The sequence below is a fragment of the Puma concolor genome, chromosome D1 (assembly GCF_028749965.1).
Source record: "Puma concolor isolate L17-30 chromosome D1, mPumCon1.1.hap2, whole genome shotgun sequence".
Lineage (NCBI taxonomy): Eukaryota > Metazoa > Chordata > Mammalia > Carnivora > Felidae > Puma > Puma concolor.
In genome coordinates, this window is record NC_141676.1 from 110,500,286 (window position 1) to 110,521,335 (window position 21,050).

Consider the following 21,050-nt stretch of genomic DNA (forward strand, 5'->3'; position numbering starts at 1 on the left):
GAAGTGGAATTGCTGGGTTATAGGCTAGTTCTAGTTTTAACTTCTTGGGGGTCCTCTGGTTGCACCAGTTTGCATTCCCACCAGCAAGTGCACACGGGTTCCCTTTTCTCCACATCCTCACCAACACTTTGCTCCGTGAGGTGATATCTCACTCTCTTGAGATGTCTGGCGATGTATTTGATTCTGTAAGCCTGTTTGTCTAGAAAAACAAGCAAGTAAGCAATCTCACTTTGTATGTTCATGAGGGGATGGAATAATGCAGATAAAGGCCAGCATGGTCCTGGCACATGGCATCAGCACTCACCGAACGTTAGTTCTTGAGATGGAGTCCATCCCGGAACCCCTTTCATTCTAGGACCCAGTGTTACTCTCGCTTCTGCTCTTCTGCCGTGGTCTGCAGATTATAGAGCAGTTACTCCAAGCCTCCTCAAGGGTTAGAGGCATCGCTTTGATAGAGGACGTCACTGTGGCTCAAAGTTTCCTAGATATGGTTATGGATCTGGCTGACTCTTTTTTTCCCGTCCCCCTTTTCTTCTCTTTCCCATCCCTGATTGCCACACTTCACCAACTCTCATCCTCTCCTGATATTTCTTCAGTTTGGATCTGCCCCATCTGTTTACAGATCAAGATTATCTGTGGCCATGGAGTCTGATTACTGGGTTTTTGTTTCTCCTACTGTTGACTTCCCATAAGCCCAGCCTATTCACCTGACCTTCTCAGATAAACCTCATGCCTCTGATGGGTCTTTTTTTTTTTTTTTTTAATGTTTATTTGTTTTTGAGAGACAGGGAGAGAGCATGAGCACGGGAGAAGCAGAGAGAGAGAGACAGAATCCAAAGCAGGCTCCAGGCTCTGAGCTGTCAGCACAGAGCCCAACATAGGGCTCGAACTCACAGACTGTGAGATCATGACCTGAGCTGAAGTTGGACACTTCATCGACTGAGCCACCCAGGTGCCCCTCTGATGGGTCTTTAAGATGTTGCTAGTATCCTAGATATCACAATGTCCATGTCCCTGTGATGTACTTCTCCCAGAGGTTAGAATGTGAAGAAATCAGGTTGCATTTGTCTGAGTCGTGGGTGGACAGTCCCTACTTAAGTCTGTCTCTTGGTCTCTCCCAGCCACCTAACATCTCCATTTCCTCAGACTGTCAGTTTACCCTGTTGTCCTGGAGAAATTACTCACAGCATCCTCTTCTTTTTCTCAAAAGTATCTTGAGCTTAGAAGATATATCGTAAGGGCATCCTATATTTTGGGATAGGTATATATTTAAGTTTTCAAGTAGAAAAGATGGTGGATTATCAGGCAAAAACATATTTTTTCAGTACAATAACAAGAATTGTGACAAGGAAAGTCAAATTGAAGTCATAATTTTCAAAAACGGTGCTTCAAAGGGTTTTCTTTCTGTAGTGAAAACTAGAATGTGTTTTTATCATAGCAAGCAATGTTTTGGAAAACTTGGAAGAGGCTTGCTACATGATTTACATTCTAAGTGGTCAACCCTTGTTCAGTGGAGTAAGTATACACGAGCTAAGAATGCTCAAGGGGAAAACACATGCACATCACACATTTTTTGAAGCTTCTGAAACCCTTCTCTTCTTTTTCTCGCTTCCCTTCATGTTACTGGGCAGAACGCATCTTTCACAAGCAGGTGTGAACAAGAAGTCTGATAATACTCAGGACCAGTAAAAGTACTCAGAACTAGGAGGAGCCGGCAGCCCATCCTAAAATTCTGCAGCCATGTTAAGATATGACTGAGCGGAATCGTGCGAGGAGCTGGGAGAGAAAACTTCCAGCTTTGTTACCATCAGCTGTCTCTACCTGAGCAGAAGAGACGTGAGGTGGTGTAAATGCCACATACTGTCAAGCCGCATCAGTGACACAGGGCCACAGTGGATAGAAAGAGACAACGTAGCCTTCACACACAGCAGCCGCAGCTGCGGTAGAAACTCGGGGCTCCCAAGACAGGCCGTTTACCAGGTTCACACATTCTCACTCTGTCGTTCCTCAAGATACATGTCATGCGTTAATCAGGTCCTTTCCTTCTGCACTGTGTAGAAGGGCACAGGGCTGTAATAGAGGCCGGGCGAACGATGCCACCTGGTACCCAGCTGAAAGAGGACGTATAGCAAAATCCCAGAGGAGCTAGAATGGACAAGGAAACAAAGGTAGCTTAATGTTTCCTTTATCAGTTGTCTTCCCATGGACAATCCAGGCTTTATAAGGAGGTTACAAAGAAAAGGCTGGATCCTATTCTTTCATTAAAGCACCATCAGGCCTCAATGTTAAACAAAAGAAGTCTCTCAGATATGACACACTGTAATTTACACCTGGTTACTCGGAATGATGGCGTGATTTATATTCAGCTCTAGGTTGTCTGTCTTTGACATTCTACCCACTCACATCTTTGCATATTCAGAGGCTGTGGGAGCACAAAAATATTAAAATGAAATCCACTACACATTACAGTAGAATGACATGTAATTTATTCATATAACTGACAGTTAGGCAGTACTCAAAATTCATTTAAGTAAGCAAGTGGTTACACAAACATCTAATCATACTAAAATCGATAGAAGGTATAAAATACCATGGGTATGAAATGCCATGGTAAATACTATTCAACAGACTACAATCATAATTCCAAACGAAATCATGGTCTTTCAAATGATTTTTAGCAGTTTTGGAATGATGTGATTTTCCCCCCCCTCCAAGCCATTTACTTTTTTCACTGATACAAGACAAGGTCATTATTTTCAAGAAATACTACAGAAGGACACACCTTAGGTCCCTCTCTTGCAACACATTTTCTTGCAAATTGTTTTTTTTCATATAACCTCTTGACATTAAAAATAAACCAGTCAGCACTCAGTTCCCCAAGCACAGATGCTTGGATCAGAAGAGTGCCAGGGTGTAACTGAGTTCAGCAAGAGGCAGGCAGTGAAAAATCTTCTGTAGCTTTTGAAGCGTGCATACTTCTTTTCTGAGGCTCCAAGCATCATAAACATATTTAGGCATCCAAGCCAGTAAAATTAGGGGGATAAAATAATTTGATATCCATACGACTAGGATACAATCGCAACTGGGGATAAGTTACAGTATAATTCTGCGGTACTTTGGACAAAAACAGCACCTACCTAAATCTGCTTCTCGTAAGCCTCGTTACATCGTCATGAAGCGCAGCTGTGTTTGCAGGAATGGTTTGGTTTATCATGTGTCTGTCTGTATTATTTGCAAGTCATATACTTTAGTGGAATGAGGTCCAAGCGTGAACCCGGCCCGAAGAGCTAGCAGCGGTAGTCATGAGACGGATCAATAAATTAAAAGGCTTTCACAGAACAAGAGTCTGCTAGATCTCTCACATACAAAAGACAGCTAGAGAAATACAGTTCTTCGATGCTGAATGATGAGGGGGAGGAAAACAATCTAAAAAAATAGAAAACTCTCTCCATACTTGGGTGTCAAGGCAAATGTAACACTGCATAATGCCACAACATGAACAGTCACTGGATGGCAGATACTCCAGAAGCGGTGATATCTGGGGATCTGGTAGTTGTGACCCAGAGATGAAAGTACCGTACCAAAAGGCATGCATACAATCACTGTGTGCACTCAGTGTATGAGCTGGGACCTAAGCAGGGAACTAACACGACAATGAGGCAGTGTTCCGGGGGTATCCGTTAAAACCAGTATGCGCGACTACATGTTGATCAAACCTTCTGAGGCAGCGAAGTGTGGGCACAATGCCATGTCTGGGTTCCGCAGCTGTTTTATGATCCTCTTGCGAAATTTCTCCCGCACACGATTGAATTCCATGATGTCCGTGGGGTCCTCTTCAATCCAAAACTTGTGAAACTCGTGCATCAAGTAGCCTGTTACAGAGAAGACAGTGATAAGATTGCAGGAGAAAGAAAAAAGTCCTTAATCACATTCAGAGTCACTGAATGCTGAAAGAGATGTCCGATCAATTGGTCAATTGACGGCAACCCCGGGGCTCAAAGAAGAGGTCGAAATGCAGCAGATACTCCTGTTATGGATTGTTCTTTAAAACCCGTGGGTGAGGAGAGGGCAAATGGGTGACCGGCATTGAGGAGGGCGCTTATTGGGATGAGCACTGGGTGTTGTAGGTAAGCCAATTTGACAATAAATTATATTAAAAAAAATGAAATAAAATTCATGCAGTAGAAACTACCAGTCTGCAAGATTTTTGCGGCTGGTCCTGGGATTATTGTCCCTGTACTGAAGGAGGGAGACAGACAGTTCTGCCGTCTCTGGAATGTGCACCACGTCTGGAGCAGAACCTGAGGGGCTGACAGTGACCACTTCATCCTGCCCCTCCTGATTAAATTAACATAATGCCTGATTTTTCAGAATTACTCCACTCAGCATTTTTTCTCGTTACTTGATTTGAGAAAAGCTTTAAATTACTCTGACAAATCAAACAAATGTGTTCTGACAGTCTATTATGAGACAATAAAAATTGTAAATCAACTCTGAACAACACAGAGCAGTCATTAAACTACATGAAATTGTTACTAAGACCTTCTTGCTCTGAAGCATGATGTCCTCTTCAAATACTTCTGTGTCTCAAAAACGTTATCTATGAATAAAATGGATTGGGAACGTTTTCGGAATAAGCGCTAAGTATTGAATCTATTCATTGTGCTGTTTTCCCCACTGTGCACCGCCTCCCTCCCCTCCCCCCGCCCCCATTTAGAACTGACATGACATGTGAATAGCTTTTTAAGAAGACAATAAAAGATACTTGTATGTAGTAAACCTATAACAAGTTCAAGTGTCTTGTTATATATTAGGAAAAAAGTACTTAAGAAAATAATCGTACTTAAAAAACAAAACAAAACAAAACAAAACATTACAGAAGCTTTTCTTGGTATTAGCATTAGAAGGAGCAAGGATTCCAGAGCCAGAAACCTGGTTAGAATCCTAGCTCTTTCCACTGGGGAGGGAGTGAGCAGAGAGATGATGGGGGGTATGGGAAGAGAATTTTGGAACAAACATGTTAAGTCCTAATAGTAAAAAGTAAAAATTAAAGCCACTTGTTTTTCTATTTATTAACTAGCTACTTACGAGAAAACCTTGAACATTGGTCCACAAACAGATTTTTAAAAATCTCTACCCTATCTTGCTGTAATACAAAATTAGAAGTGACCTTCCTTCCACCCCCAACACACACTTACAGATATTGGTCCACTTGCACAAACTTCCCTGGTTTCTCATTCATTATGCTGTTAAATATGCTTATACATCTTTAAGTATATAGTCTCTCTACAACTACAGGAAGAAAGGTAGTAAGGAGGGAGAAAATTTGGTTTGCTTTTTGTGGGGATTGACCATTGCATTTCTTTTAGGATTAGATTTATATCGGGCCCTCCGCACATAACTGATGTGACTGTTTTCAACGTCTCTCCATGGGGACACACATCAGTGCTGACTCAAAGGCCTCTGGGTCACACAGCCCAGGGCCCACTGCCACTGTTAAGGAAACCTGATCACATCTGGGAAACCCCAGATCAGCAATCCCAGGAGCGGTCCTATCCATCCTACTCTATCTGCTGCTTGGATTCCCTGAGGCAGCGTCCGGCCTTGAGCTCCTCTGGTGACAGTGCCGACATTAGCCTGTCCCATGGATGAAGAACCTGGTTTTTAAAGGGATTTTCCTTACACTGGGCCAAAATCTGTTACCCTGTATTTCTTGGAACAAATTCAATCCTTCTCCAACTCACATATTTGAAGTGTCTTTTATGCCCTGAACTTCTCTCTTTTCTAGGCTAAGCATCCCTATTTCTCCTCACCATTTCTCACAGGCCATGATCAGGAGTCTGCTTATTATTCTGGTTGTTTTCATGCACATCAAGAGGAAGTTGTTTCCTCTAATCTCAATATCTTATTCAACCAAAAGAATTCAATCATGTGTCCATTTCAGTGACTGGGCAAAGTCCTGAAGTATCCTGAGAATGTTATGAGGTACTTTTTAAAAATACAGACCTCTCATTCAACCACAGTTGAGTAAGATGAGTCTCAGGTCACTAAAGTTTCAGATCCATTGTTCTAGAAGATGCCATCTTTTTAAGTTCCTTTGGCTTTTTTCTAAATGTTATATTTTTTTGTGGGTCTATGTGAAATCTTACGATAATTTATAATTTCTTCCTCCTGTGCTATATAATATACATAATCTTCCTGACTTAGCCTCTGAGCTCAAGTAAATGTGCCTGAGTTGTTTTGTAGAGTCAGACTTCTAATACTTCGAATTAAAATTATACATAATCATGGGGCGCCTGGGTGGCGCAGTCGGTTAAGCGTCCGACTTCAGCCAGGTCACGATCTCGCGGTCCGTGAGTTCGAGCCCCGCGTCAGGCTCTGGGCTGATGGCTCAGAGCCTGGAGCCTGTTTCCGATTCTGTGGCTCCCTCTCTCTCTGCCCCTCCCCCGTTCATGCTCTGTCTCTCTCTGTCCCAAAAATAAATAAACGTTGAAAAAAAAATTTAAAATTATACATAATCAGCTAAAAGCATCTTATCAGTATCTCATGAGTTATACGGTCTTTATCCTTATCAACAACAATGAACAGGCACTGGGAAAATCATCTTCTAATGAAGAATTTACTTTCCCATCAGACACATGAAAATGTTCACTCTTCTCTACAATGTGCTGGTATGATGGCAACTGACTCTAAGGTGATCTTGTGTAGCTCAGAGTGTTAGAAGAATGCAGACCCATTTGGTTTCCCCATTTTTCTACCTTAAATGCAGTTACAGAAAGACATTTTGAAAGGTTTTAAAGACAGGCAAGGATAAGACTAGAGGTGGGTGGTTAACAATCTGACCCCACTCTCAGGATCCTTCCTCTTAAGAAGCTACAAAAGTGAAGCTGTCCCATCAGGAGAACAGTGACTGAATCAAAATGCAGAAATGGTGGCTTGGCTTCCAGGGTACACATGATAATTGTAAAACTCAACTCATTTTTATATGAACAGAGTGTTCCTATATCCATTCAGTCAGTTGGCCAGTTGGCTCATCTGCCAGGTAACACATATGCAACAGATACAAGAAAAAGGTAGAGTTCCTGTGTCCCCCAATTCTCTACCTCTTGGAAGAGACACCCAGGTAGACAATTGCCAGTGATGATTTATTAGCTGAGAAAGCTAACAAAATGGTGTGGAAAGCAGAGGGAGGAAACAGAGGCCAGACTATTGCTTATAGTTTCTTAATTCTCACAACAGCTTTGTGGAGTAGGCAGTGCAGATATAGCTTCATTTTACGGATGAGAACATTGGGCTTAGAAAAGGTATTTAAATGATGTACAATCCCACAATACAGCTGGAAGCTGGAAGCCAGAACCTGAAGTTGGCTGACTCTCCACCACTGTACCTGCTGCCTCTTCCAGTGTACCCTCTTCCTCTGGTTCTTACTCTTACTGAATAGTCGCTTCTGAAGGTCAAAGGAAAGATCATTCTTTTTCCTTTTCTGGTCACTGTACTTTTCCTTGTGCTCATGACACCTCACCTTGCTTCATTTCAGGGAAGCTTTAGACTGAATGCAGTTTTCGTAGCATACTGCCTCGTAGTGCAGTATTCGCTGAATACTACTATAAAGTCAGAATGATAGAGCTATTATTCTCTTACATTTTTCACCTAGATGAAATACCTGTTTAGAATACTAATTTGGCTTTCCAGCCCAAGCCTGCAGTGTATTTGTTGTTGTTTGAATGTATCTTGGTTTTGCTTCGCTGCATTCACTTAGTAGACAGCATACACATAAGCAAGGACACAAGTAATTGCAAGAATATTACAGAGGAAACGTGCAGAACTGCTCTTGTCCGATGGAGGGACAATGAATTCAGGGCACAGGGTGCTTCCTCTGAAGAGGTGTGAGTCCCTCTGCATATACCCCAGTTCACAGGGGGATTGTGTGCTTTCTGAAAAACTGGTGAGGGTCTTGGGAAATGAGTAACCCTACTGCATGCCACTTACCTTGGCTAGGGTTCTCTTGAAAACCTATCACTTAAGGCCAAAAGCTAAATTTTTCATGAGAAACTAGATTTCCTTTCCTTTTCTTTTCTTTTTTTCTTTTCTTTTCTTTGTTTTTTTAAGAGAAAGAGAGAGAAAGTGTGTACGTGAGAGAATGAGAGTTGCAGAGGGGGCAGAGGAAAGGGGTGGAAAGAGAAAGAGACAGAAAGAGAGAATCTTAAGCAGTCTCCATGTTCAGTGTGGAGCTAAGCTTCCTTTCTTCTACAAAAGACATTATCCTTTATTTTAGCTTCCTCTCTACCCATCCATCCATCCATCCATCCATCCAACCATCCATCCATCCATCCATCCATCCATCCATCCATCCATCTAACCAACCATCCATCCATCCAACCATCCAACCATCCATCTGTCCATCCTTCCATCCGTCCATCCATCCGTCCATCCATCCATCCATCCATCCATCCATCTATCCATCCAACCACCCATCCTACCAACCATCCATCCATCTGTCCGTCCGTCCGTCCATCCGTCCATCCATCCAGCTATCCAACCATCCATCCAACCATCCAACCAACCAACCAACCAGCCAACCAGCCACCCAGCCAACCAACCAACCAATATCTACTGAGCACCTACTCTCCCAGGCTCTTTGCTGAGGATACAGTAGTGCATACAAACAACAAAATGCCTGTCCTTAAATGCCAATTCCTATGATTCTCATTTTGATTTTCTCCTGCCAGAGCGCCCCCACTGTGTGGCTCTGATTTTCCTCTCAATGCTGATGAATCCCAAATCTGGACTTGTAATTCCTCAGAGTTCCAGGGCCTTACGTTGGAATGCCCACTGTTCAGCTCTGTGAGGATTTCCCAACAGAAACTCACCCTCAGAATGCCTGAAACTAAAAGTGATTCTGTTTTGGCAAGTTTTCCTTGACTCCCAGACTGAGTGAGCTGTGTCAGCCATAAGTCTTTTCAATTAAAAAAAATTTTTTTTTAATGTTTAGTTTTGAGAGCGAGAAAGAGAGCACAAGCCTGGGAGGGGCAGAGAGAGAGGGAGACACAGAATCAGAAGTAGGTTCCAGGCTCTGAGCTGTCAGGCACAGAGCCTGACATGGGGCTCCAACTTACAAGCTGTGAGATCATGACCTGAGCTGAAATCAGGTGCTTAACCATCTGAGCCACCCAGGCACCCTGAGCCTTTTCACTTCTTAAAAACAGTATCTTTACTTCCCAATCACAAAATTCTTCCCACTATGTTTTAATTAATTTTTTTTAGATGCACAGAACCCAATCTGTAGTAAAACTTCAGTATCTGCCAGAAATGGTCAGACTGAATATAATCACCTAGTTGTCAGAGTAGGAGCTATAATCATATATTTGAGGGGCTGCCATTTTCCACTATTAACCAGTCATAAAGTATATGTATTTCTAAATTTGCTCTTAATTTTTATCTAAGTTATACATGCATATAGTTTAGAGTCATACAGTTTAACAAGTCTTGTTACAAAAACTAAACAAAACCCAGCAGCACTTCCTGCCTTACTGACTGCTTCCCTAAAGGAACATTTCATCTTTTTTGCTGATTATTTTGATCATCGACTTCCATGACTGTATACAATGTGATTTCCATTGCGTGAATTTTTTGGACTTCCCTTAGAAGAAGATGAAGATTTCACTCTCTTTCACCCAATTCCAACCACATTATCACGTGTTTCCTAACAATTTCCTTTGTGTGGTATTACCAACTGCCCTCTCTGTTTATTTGCTTAGTTTTCACCAACTTCACTCTAAACCAGGCCAGTATCTTTGCAGTGTGTTCAAACAAGGTTAGACACTCCCATCAGTTTTATATTCTTCAAAGAGTTGCTATCAGAGCGTTCTGACCTGTTAAAGTCTAGGTTTAATATTCTCATCCTGCTGCACAGATATCACCTGGAGCTTTTCCTTCACCTTTGTCTTTGAAAATTCTCTGTACTTCATTCCTGTGACAGGCTTCCTGAACCTCCTGGGAGGTCCTGTGGAGTAAATCAGGTTGCTTCTTACCTTTCCACACTACCTGTTTGGGATTTATTTTCTCAGGACTACTAAATCAGTTATCACTTAATCTGTTTTCCAGTTTCTAAAATGAGGTTTTTATTGCTTACTTCTTGATTTTTCCTGTCCTTGTGGGTTCATGCTTTCTTGGAAAAAATCCTTCTACATTAACTTCAGTGAAGTTAAAAAAATTTTTTTTTAATGTTTATTTTTGAGACACAGAAGGATAGAGCTTGAACTGGGGAGGGTCAGAGAGAGGGAGACACAGAATCTGAAGCAGGCTCCAGGCTCTGAGCTGTCAGCACAGAGCCTGACGCAGGGCTCAAAATCACGGACTGTGAGATCATGACCTGAGCAGAAGTCCGATGCTTAACTGACTGAGCCACCGAGGCACCCCAACTTCAGTGAAGTTTTAAAAGGGAGCAGAATTAAATGCATTAAGTATGCCATCATTAACCAGAAGTCCTGATTAAGCAGACATTTAAAAAGACAAAATGCTAGATAATAGACTCACTATTAATTTAGGAGTTTAGAGAAAATAAATTGCTGTTAATTCTGTCACATTGTAAAAATGAAATGGGGACCAGCATGCCCCTGCGGTGGATTTGAGATGAGCATCTGTGTCTTAACCATACTTAGAGCGGCAGAACTGCTTAGCAAATCAGCAGAAAAGAAGAGCTGAAAGAAATATAAAATAGAGGAAAAACTTAGAATTTTTTTTTTTTTTTTTTGCTAAGAAATCCTGGGTACAAGGCCCTCAGTGCAGCAAGCGTGGTGTAAATGGTTTAGATGACATTTCTCCTTTAAACTGCCTGAGTTGCTTGATGATTTAGAACATCTTTCCATGTTCCTCCAAACCAGTCTGTGTCTGGCCCTCAAGGATCGTAATGACATTCAGATTTTAGGATCGTGTCTCTAAGAATGGAGAAAAACGTTCCAGGGCTCTGTCATATCATCTTGTTCTTTATCTTCTGAAACCTCAGTATAACTGCATCTCCAGAGCATACCCCTCATTCATCCTTACCTCTGCAGCATCTAATCCGGGGGGGCTACACATCTTACCTCTGTGGCAGGAGTAGGGAAAGCAGGAAGAGTAATAGCAGTGGCAACGCTACCAACTCTCAGTATCACCCACGAAACCAGCACTCCCTCTTTCTCGTGCTCCCTGAGCACCAAGGGCGGAACTGGCTAATAAAAAGTTTGTGTCCGTTATCTCACTTTATCTTCATGGCAACTCTATAAGGAAAGGACTCATCTTACAGATGCCATAACTAAGGCTTAGAGAGTCTGGTAAGCATAGACCCAGGAGTCAACTCAGGCTGTCTTCAGAACCCAGGCTCTTAAGTGCTGTGCCATGCTGGATCAGAGGGAGGGAGACACCCAGACCAGAAGCTGATACCCTGAATATTAAGCAAGAGCTGGGAAAGAGAAAAATCCACGATGCCTGCAAATATCACTGTTGGATTTTAAGAAGAAGACAACAAAATCAAAACCAAAGGGGAACTTCACAGACCCCAAAGCAGCCAAATTGCAAAGATCTCTCCGCTTTGCCCCTTGCGTAGAGTGTTCCATAGAAACTATATTGCTGTTTAAGCAGTAGGACACTTACAAAATGTTTGCTGGAAATGAGACAGTGTTGGAGCTTCTGGGGCAATGTTGTAGAAGTGAGTTTTTAGCGCTCCGCTCACCAGTAGATTATACGCCAGATCAGTTATATTGATGCCCACAATTGCAAATGAGTACCTGTAAAGCGTAAACCACAAAACCAACTGTGTGTCACATAAGCATTGAAAAATATAACCTAATTTTTAAATGACTTATAAGATATCAGATTGGAAGGTTGGCCTTCCCTCTCTATCCTATCTTTACCCTGAATTTCGTAACTTATCAAAATACCAGTAATGTAACCAAGGGAATTAAGAATCCATATGCTTTGATTGGGTAATTTTATTTCTAAATATATAAGAGAAAAAAATCTGAAACTGAGAGCTTTATACCCAAGGGTACTCATTATAGCATTATTTATAATGGCAAAGACATGGAAGCTATTCACATACTCTAAAAAAGGCGATTGGTGAAATAAGTTGTGGTAATCTCTTATGATATAGTACAGCCAATAAATACTATATTTCTAAAGACTACCTAAGTAGGAAACATTATGTATAAAACAAGCCAGGTTTTATTATATACACACAGATGTGCACAAAAAACAGGCGAGAATGAAATGCCACCAGATATTACTGTGGTATCTTAGAGTAATAAGATTGAGGTGATATTTTTTTTTTGTTTACTTTCCTATATTTTCTAGATTTTCCATAATGAGTTATATATTACTTTTAAGATGGGGGAGAATTTAAATAAATATCTTAGCACTCAGGGTATATTTCCTAGTTCCGTTTCTACATGCGTATCAAAAATTAAATGGAACTGAGTACTTAAGTCTCAGAGTAACACAAACCCATCACATTAAAAAAGGGAGTTCTCCATTCAGCAATATTTTTGAATGCAAAGGGGAATTTAAACAAAGACTTCTAAAGTAAATTTATATAATCCAATAAATTGATACTTGATAAAAATCCTTAAAACTACCAAGTGCAATCCTAAATGATGGTTTCTGAAAATCATGTGCATATAGTTTAACATTTTAAATATTGTCACTTGGCCAAAGGCGAAAATAGTACCATAGAACCATACAAATAGATCCAAACACATATAAACACATCCTTTTAAAAGTTCACTGGGTTATGTGTTTCCATCAGGACACTCGTCATCTTTGTCGTCCTTTACAGTGTTCTTAGGACATTTTTGTTCCGGTTCTAGTTCCAACTGACAACCTCTATATATGAATGAAATCCCACACTCACCCAATTGCTTTATCCATCCTTTTCTTCTCCCATTCCGCTTTGCTGAATTTGCTGAATAAACGAGTAAAGAAATAAGCTTTAATCTCTACTTGGTCCTTGTTCTCTTGGAATGCTTATACTAAAACTGTTGACTGGATGTCTGTAACTCAGTTATCAAACACTAATCAATTTAAATGTTCTCAATTAAAAATCCACAATACAATTTATGTAGATCTCAGAAATGGGATTATTTAAAGCCCTGCTACTTATCCCCTATTCCCTTTAGTGCAGCAGTGGGAGAGAGTCCTTAAGGCCAAACATTAAGGGACTTTTTTACGGGATCGTTAATTATCAAACGATACTTTCTCCATGAACCTTTGCCCGGGATGTGTGTCTTCTGACGCTCCCTTGCTCTCTCACGATTCCCCACTGCATCTCCTTTGGTTTTATTTGGTGGCATTTATCCTAGTCAGTCTTACTTGTGATGTCTGGCTCACAGTAGATGCCAAATAAATGTTTATTGATTAAAGAAGTAGTGAACTAGTGAAGGGAAGGAAGGCAGTGGGGGGAGGGAAGGGTATGTAGGCTTTACAAACTCTGACAAGTGCTATGGCAAGGCCTCTGGCTAAACTAAGGCAGCTAACCTGTAGCAGTTCCACCGTAATCCGTGTTATAATCTGGGCTTCTGGCTAAGACTGTAGAGAGGGCCCTCTCAGATGCATTCTGAAAATCCCGCCTTGCCTTCCCTTAGCTTGTGGCCTTGGCAGTCCTCCCTATTCTCCCCCACTCCGTGCCGCCACTGTTTTGTAAGCGGGACCCACGTCCCACTTTCTTTGTGGCTAACGTAATCCTCATTTCACACTAGAAAATGTGGTTAGCCTTTGAACTAAATAACATTTTAAAACTAGAGTTAGGAACATTTAGCTTCTATCTAAGCAGGGTTCTCTAGAATACACTGCAAACACTACACTAAAAGACACACATGTAAGACACACAGTGAAAGACCACAAAAACATGATACAAAGTTGACATTTAACTCTGTGGACTTTCTACTCTGTAAATGACTGGCTGTAATTCAGAGAAACTGCCTTTAATTCATGTTAAAATATGCCACCTCTTTTTTTTTTTTTTTTAACATTTATTTATTTTTGAGACAGAGAGAGACAGAGCATGAACGGGGGAGGGGCAGAGAGAGAGGGAGACACAGAACCGGAAGCAGGCTCCAGGCTCTGAGCCATCAGCCCAGAGCCTGACGCGGGGCTCGAACTCACGGACCGCGAGATCGTGACCTGAGCCGAAGTCGGACGCTCGACCGACTGAGCCACCCAGGCACCCCTGCCATCTCTTTTTAAAGTGTAACCGCGTACTAACCAATCAACCAACCAGCCAAAAAGGCATGAGGAGATTTTTACTTAAAAGACTCACATCCAACTAAAATGAATTAGGTGTGAAATTTAAGAGACTTTATATAGACAAACTTATAAGCACGTGTTTTCTCTTAACGAAGCTTTATGCACAGTGTCTCTGTGTTAAATGAAATCTCTCTCTGCATTGGAAATATAAGAAAGGCCAAATGCCCTCCACTTACGTGATTACTGAGGATACCCTGGCCCAAACGGAATGAATCCCTTTCTTCAAGAAACACACAACAACAAATAATCAAACAGTCAAAATTCTCCTTGTAAACTTGAATCTACTTATATCCCTCAAGCTACTGTGGGACTCAATAGATGGAGGTTTACAAGGGCAATGATAACGATGTGTAATGCTTGCTGAAGGATAGATGGGAGAGAGCTTTCCTTAATAGATATTGCTGCTGAATGCCTAATAGATTCAGGGCCTCACACAACCTACATTGCTATCACAAGTCGTCATTATATACCTATTTTTTGACACTGATGAAGGATAGTAGCATTTCCCAAACATTCTGTTTTGTGTTTACTGACATTTACCACCAATTTGAATTGATTAATATTTGAACATCATCTCCTCAATTTTATGATAGCTTAAGGGACAAAAGCACAGTAGCTTTATGTACATGTATACACACACACACACACACACACACACACACGTCTCTTCTTAAATAAGAGTATTCACACAAACTCTCAAATACATCCTCTCTGCTGGCTGACACAAGAGATAAAACTATATAAAGTCTTTCTTTGAGAATGTCTCACAGATAAAATTCATCACCTTTTAATGATTAATCCAAAAATATTTTAAGCTTCTTGTCACTTCCCAAAGACCATGGAGGATTCATGTGTTTTTTGCTGATGGTCTTTGGGGAATACCTGAGTCTATATGCAGACTCCCCAGACAATTTTAATTAGATGGAGTTCAGGGTCTATACATTACAGAAATATGCAATTCAGAAAATATAGTTAAAAAATTAAAATAGCTTGATTTTAACCCTGTGATATATCAGGAAAGAGCTAAGTGATGTTACTGTTTTTCTCAAAGTAAGTAAAAGGTAAAAAAAAAATGAAAATGTAATTTATAAAAAGATTATAAATATTAATCAGAAAGTATAGTGTTAGTTAATGAACCTGAGGCAAATGAAGCTAGAATAAGTATAATAGTAAGGTGGTGGGGGCAAAGTCAACCTGTTTTTGAATTTTTGAGAATGGTCTGATAAAATTTTGCATTTATTTATTAAATATGAACACGAACAAGCAACTTGGCATGCTGAGGAGAAAGAAGTGATACAAACACATGTCTGCAAAATTTCAGAACTGCTTACATACAGTAAATATATATAATAACTACTGTTTATAAGATTTAAATATTTAATAACGAAATTAGAAATAGAGTACTCGACGAGCAGAATTGCTCTTTGCCACAAAACTCCCACGTAAAATGTCCGTCTCGGGGGAGGATATGAGGTCGGAGCACGTGTGGAGATGTGTTCAGCCCTGAGGCAGAGTGTTTGACATGCTTCTGCAACCAGACAGAGCCATGGCCATAGAGGGCTGTTTGAAATTTTCTGTTGGGTTTGTCTACCGTGGTTTTCCTTCAACCCACATATAATGAAGTACATTAGATAAAAAGTTGGGAAATGTTTTTTTTTTTTTTTTGAAAAATTTTTCATGAATTTGTACGGCTGTTAAAATTCTTACTAATACTTATTCTAAAATGAAATAAAAGCAACAAAACACAAAAGCAAACAAAAAATACCTTGTTTCCTCTTTAGTGATATCCCTTCATGTAATCAGTTAAAGAAAAAAAGTTTAGGAAGGTAAATGAAAATGTAAAATATTTAGACTCTAGATTTTTACCAAGAAAACTAAAAAAGCCTCAGCATTCTAGACTTTCTCACTGGGCCCCTGACTTCATGACTCCCACTCTCCCCTCTGTTCCCCCATCATGCTCCCTGGTCTCTGAAATACTGCTTCCAGACTCCTCTCTCTCCTTCTTCCACGCCCGCCTCTTTAATCCTCTGGGCACCAGCACTGTTATCAGTCCTTTAAATACTTATCTCACTCGCACGGTGCCACTTTCCCTCCTGAATCCCAGGAGGGATTGAGTACCTGCAGGTTTAACCCTCCTATTCAGTATTTGTCCAGAGGGCTCATTTGAAAGAGCTTGAAGCCTCACTTCCGGTGGGGTGACGCTCCTGACAATCTCACCGACCTATCCGTGAAGGAGAAGTTCCTTCTGCCTAATCCGTAAGCCCCGTCCAGCTTTGGTTTTCAGCAATTACCTGCATTTTGGATGAAGAGAGTCGGAGAGGACCTGCTGGGCTGCCGCGGCGTCCCTTTCCGCAAAATACCTGCGGTTGGAGGGAAAGAAAACCACAGCTCTGTTCCTGCCTGATGCACTCGTTTTCATCCAGTGTTGGGACGTGCTGCACTCCGAGTTTACCACTTGCTTCAGCTCTTCCAGAGAAGAGACAGCTTTTCATAACAGAATTTCCCAAACATAATGACAGTAGAGTAGGGTAGTCGTAAAACCCACTTAGATTGAGGAATGTATCTGGTAGGTTTGAAATTTGAGTTACGATCATTGCCTTTCCCCAGGGAGCAAAGGATAGTTGTAGTAAGAAGGGTCATGGACAAGGGGGGCGGAATGTAGCTCCTCGGAAGGCAGAAGTGGCCTGAAGGGAGGGACACGCGGAGGGGCTGCGACGGCCAAGGGGCCGAGAGAGGAAGAGAATAGAGGAGGTGAGAGACCATGTGTTTCAAGTGCATTCTTCTTGGAGGATAGTCACAGGGTATTTGAATTCTGGATGGATGGACAATATCTCCTGGTGCTAAAAGCAAAATTCCGCCCTGGGGGCAAAGGGCAATGAAATTTCCTAAAAATACACAAAGTGACGTACCTTCTAAAACGCATCACAGAAAGTACTTCATAATGGCAGTAACAGAATAAAATGCTAGCATATGTTGTTTAATTTCATGTGTATGTATTTCCCACATAAATCGGAAGCCTAAAACAAGCTCTTGAATTTTCTCTCAGAAAAGTTCAAACCACAGTCAGCATTTTGATAGTTTCATTATTAATGAAATTGAGCCTTTTTTCATACTTTTGTTGGCCATCTACGTTTCCTGTTTTTTGGTCCAGCATATCTAAAGATGTCTTCAGACAACTAAGTAACCGTACAGATCGGGATACTCTGTCACTTGTGTGAGTGTCGGCCTTGGCTCGTCTTTTCACTTTGCTTATGGTGGCTTATCTTACAGAGGTGTTTAATTTTATTTAAAAAAATTTTTAATGGTTATTTATTTTTGAGAGACAGAGAGAGTGTGAGTGGGGGAGGGGCAGAGAGAGAGGGAGACACAGAATCCGAAGCAGGCTCCGGGCTCTGAGCTGTCTGCACAGAGCCTGACATGGGGCTCGAACTTATGAACCATGAGACCATGACCTGAGCTGAAGTCAGATACTTACCCAACTGAGCCACCCAGGCACCTCAGGCTTAGTTTCTTTTAAAAATACATTCCTATCCTCACTAATAGGATGGTAGCAAAGGACAAAGAGCCAACTTAAAAGGACTCCCTTTGGCTTGAAAAATAATGACTACATATGACTTAATTTAAACATGAAAAAATGATGAGCACTATTACTTGAATTATAATAAACATATAAGAACCAGGAATTAAAAATGATACTTAAAAACCAAAGCAAAAAAAAATTTTTTTTGATCACTAACAAGGGAATTAGGGCACCAACTCCTTCCTCACTCTGAACATTGTCAGTTAAATAGAAAAATTGAGCATCTGTCTTGCCTCTATTTTAGAGAAACTAAATAACCATAGTTGATGAAGGAAACGGAGTCTTTATAGAATTCCAGCCAACAACTGTGGGAAGAATCACAGGATTGGAAAAGCACTTTTTACACAGTTAATTAACGGTCCAGTGACTATCAGTGAAAGATGAGATGCTCAGATAAAGGGCTGATGGGGGGGGGGACTTTACAATGGAGACATCAGGCTGTGATTCCTCTGATCCAACTCAGCACAGGCCTTTCCAGATACCTCCAGTTTTCAGGAAATACAGGCCATGGGTACCGGTGCAAACAGAAAATCCAGACCGTGGGACATTTTAGAGGATGGCTGACCTGGAATCTTGCGCAAGTTAGTGACCCCGGGGAGGGGCAAAAGGAAAAGGCACATGGGGAGACACATAATAACTAAGTGCGATGTGTATGGCTCTCGTATGGAACCAGATTAGGAGAAAACGGCCATAAAAAGACATTTTTGGCTTTTTTGAGAGAGCTGGGAAATATGGACTGGGTACAGATGACACCAAGGAGTCATTGTTAATATAAGGTGAATACGGGTTTTTTTAGAGCTGCCTATTGCAATATGAGGGCGAAGTGACAGGTACAGCATTTTCGTTACTATGCTTGTGCCAAAACAATGAGCATCGCGGGAGTTTCAGACCCTGATAATCGCTGCACGCGGGCAGCGCAAGGGGTTCTCGAGTCTTCCGTGTGGTTTTGTACATACTTCAACTTTTCGTAAAAGAAAATTAAAAACAAAACCATTTGAGATCCACTTATAAAACACAATAAAGTCTGCCAAAGAAAAGGAAGATGGAAGCACCTCTTCGACGTTTAGGAACCTGAGTTATCTGAGGACGTCAGTGTTTTCTTGGAGTTTTCTGTGTGGTGGCTTTTGGAACTAATAACTTTATCATTTGCACGTGACCACAACATCACTTTTTAAAATTTTTTTTTAATGTTTGTTTATTTTTGACAGAGAGAGAGAGAGAGAGAGAGAGACAGGGCATGAGTGGGGGAGGGGCAGAGAGTGAGAGGGAGACACAGAATCTGAAACAGGCTCCAGGCTCTGAGCTGTCAGCACAGAGTCCGACGCGGGGCTCGAACTCACGGACCGCGAGATCATGACCTGAGCCGAAGTCGGACGCTCAACCGACTGAGCCACCCAGGTGCCCCAACATCACTTTTTAATACTTGACCCTTCTCCATTTACTTACTGCAAATTGTATAGGCCCAGAAGTCCCATTCCTCGAAAATCTGTTTTAGGATCATCACCTTGGAAGCCAATTTCACACCATTGCTTAGAAATCCGAGATTCCAGTGGAGTATTAGGCTTCAAGAATTTCCATAACTGGAAGACAAGACAGAAAATTAGCCTGTTGATACAAACACAAATCCTCTTTCCCATTGGCTCAGATTTTGTACTCGGTATCTGAAGAAGGAACTTTACAAAGCTGAATGTATGCAAATACGGTATAGTTAAAGGTTTCACTGTATTTCAGTTATCTGTGGCAGGAGTTCTCAAAGTGGTCTGAAGGCCCCTGGGAGGGACTCCAAGACCTTCTGAAGGCGTCTGGGAAGTAAAGACCATGTCATAATAAAACCAAGAGGTCATTTGCCTTTTCCCTCTCCTATGAGTATATAGTGGAATTTTCCAGAGGCTACATGACACGTGATGATGTCATTACCCTGGTAGTTATGGAATGTGTCCGCCTATATTTTAGAGTTTTCCATCTTTCTGATTTAATTTCTTTTTTTTTTTTTAAAGTGTATTCATTTTTCAGAGAAAGCATGAGTGGGGGAGGGGCAGAGAGAGAGGGAGACACAGAACCCGAAGGAGGCTCCAGGCTCCGAGCTGTCGGCACAGAGCCCGACGCAGGGCTCAAACTCACGAACTGTGAGATCATGACCTGAGCTGAAGTCAGACACTTAACCGACCGAGCGACCCAGACACCCCTCTGATTTAATTTCTAATAAAAAATAAAACTATATAATCTCCCGCAAAAGGTCCTCAAAAATATTTAAGAGAGTGAAGGTAAAGGGCAAAAAGGGAAAAATTTGAGGCCATGTATTATTTAAATTATCAGAAAATTGCTATCTAACTCTATAGCAAAATTTTTCGTAGCATTATTAACCAAAAGAAAAGTGGGCTGACTTGAGTTTCATTTCTCACCTATAACAGAGAGGACAGTAAGTCATCTACTAAGTAGATGACATCTAAGTGTCATCTACTGGATGAAGGAAGATCAGTCATGTTTGCGAACAAACCTCAAAATATATGACCATTTTTCAGAGTTACCAAAGGGAATTTTGATTCCAGTTATATATTAATTGACAAATACAAACTTTAAACATTATGCTCTTCTTAAACTGGTTCTATTTTTCTAGGTTTTCTATAGAAAGATAGATTTAGCACATACTATTACTTGAGAAAGAGACCTACAGCCGTATAAATACACAATGCTCACACTATTAGTTCAAATACATAGAGATGGGCACATAAGCAAATTTACTTTTAGACTATTAATAATACTTTATATTTTATCTTTATTATGACAGGGACAAATACAAATGTAAAATTTTCATATTAGTATTTCAGACATAACTTTTTAAAAATGTTTTTTATTTTTTGAGAGAGCATGAGCAGGGGAGGGGCATGGAAAGAGGGTGACAGAGGATCCAAATTGGGCTCTGCACTGACAGGCTGACAGCTGATCTGACATGATCTGAGCTGAAGTCGGACACTCAACTGACTGAGCCACCCAGGCACCTCCATAATTCAACTTCGAAATAGTTTTTTCTGTTACATGGATTTTATTTTTTTTTTAATTTTTTTTTTCAACGTTTATTTATTTTTGGGACAGAGAGAGACAGAGCATGAACGGGGGAGGAGCAGAGAGAGAGGGAGACACAGAATCGGAAACAGGCTCCAGGCTCTGAGCCATCAGCCCAGAGCCTGATGCG

General features: G+C 41.1%; 1 protein-coding gene across 2 annotated transcripts in view; it reads right to left on the reverse strand.

Annotated features, from left to right (window-relative positions):
• Positions 1-2,463: 2,463 nt before the first annotated feature.
• Positions 2,464-21,050, reverse strand: part of ELMOD1 (ELMO domain containing 1) — a 65,236-nt gene continuing 46,649 nt past the window's right edge. Inside the window, exons 7-12 of one of the 2 annotated variants that reach the window (XM_086679236.1) lie at positions 19,304-19,437; positions 16,569-16,637; positions 16,043-16,066; positions 12,887-12,937; positions 11,632-11,765; positions 2,464-3,872 (exon numbers count right to left, since the gene is read on the reverse strand). In XM_086679236.1, coding sequence (XP_086535362.1) covers positions 3,700-3,872; positions 11,632-11,765; positions 12,887-12,937; positions 16,043-16,066; positions 16,569-16,637; positions 19,304-19,437 — 585 coding nt within the window. In that variant the 3' untranslated portion in view covers positions 2,464-3,699. The remainder of the gene's footprint in view (positions 3,873-11,631; positions 11,766-12,886; positions 12,938-16,042; positions 16,067-16,568; positions 16,638-19,303; positions 19,438-21,050) is intronic. The other variant, XM_086679235.1, reaches the window with a different exon arrangement.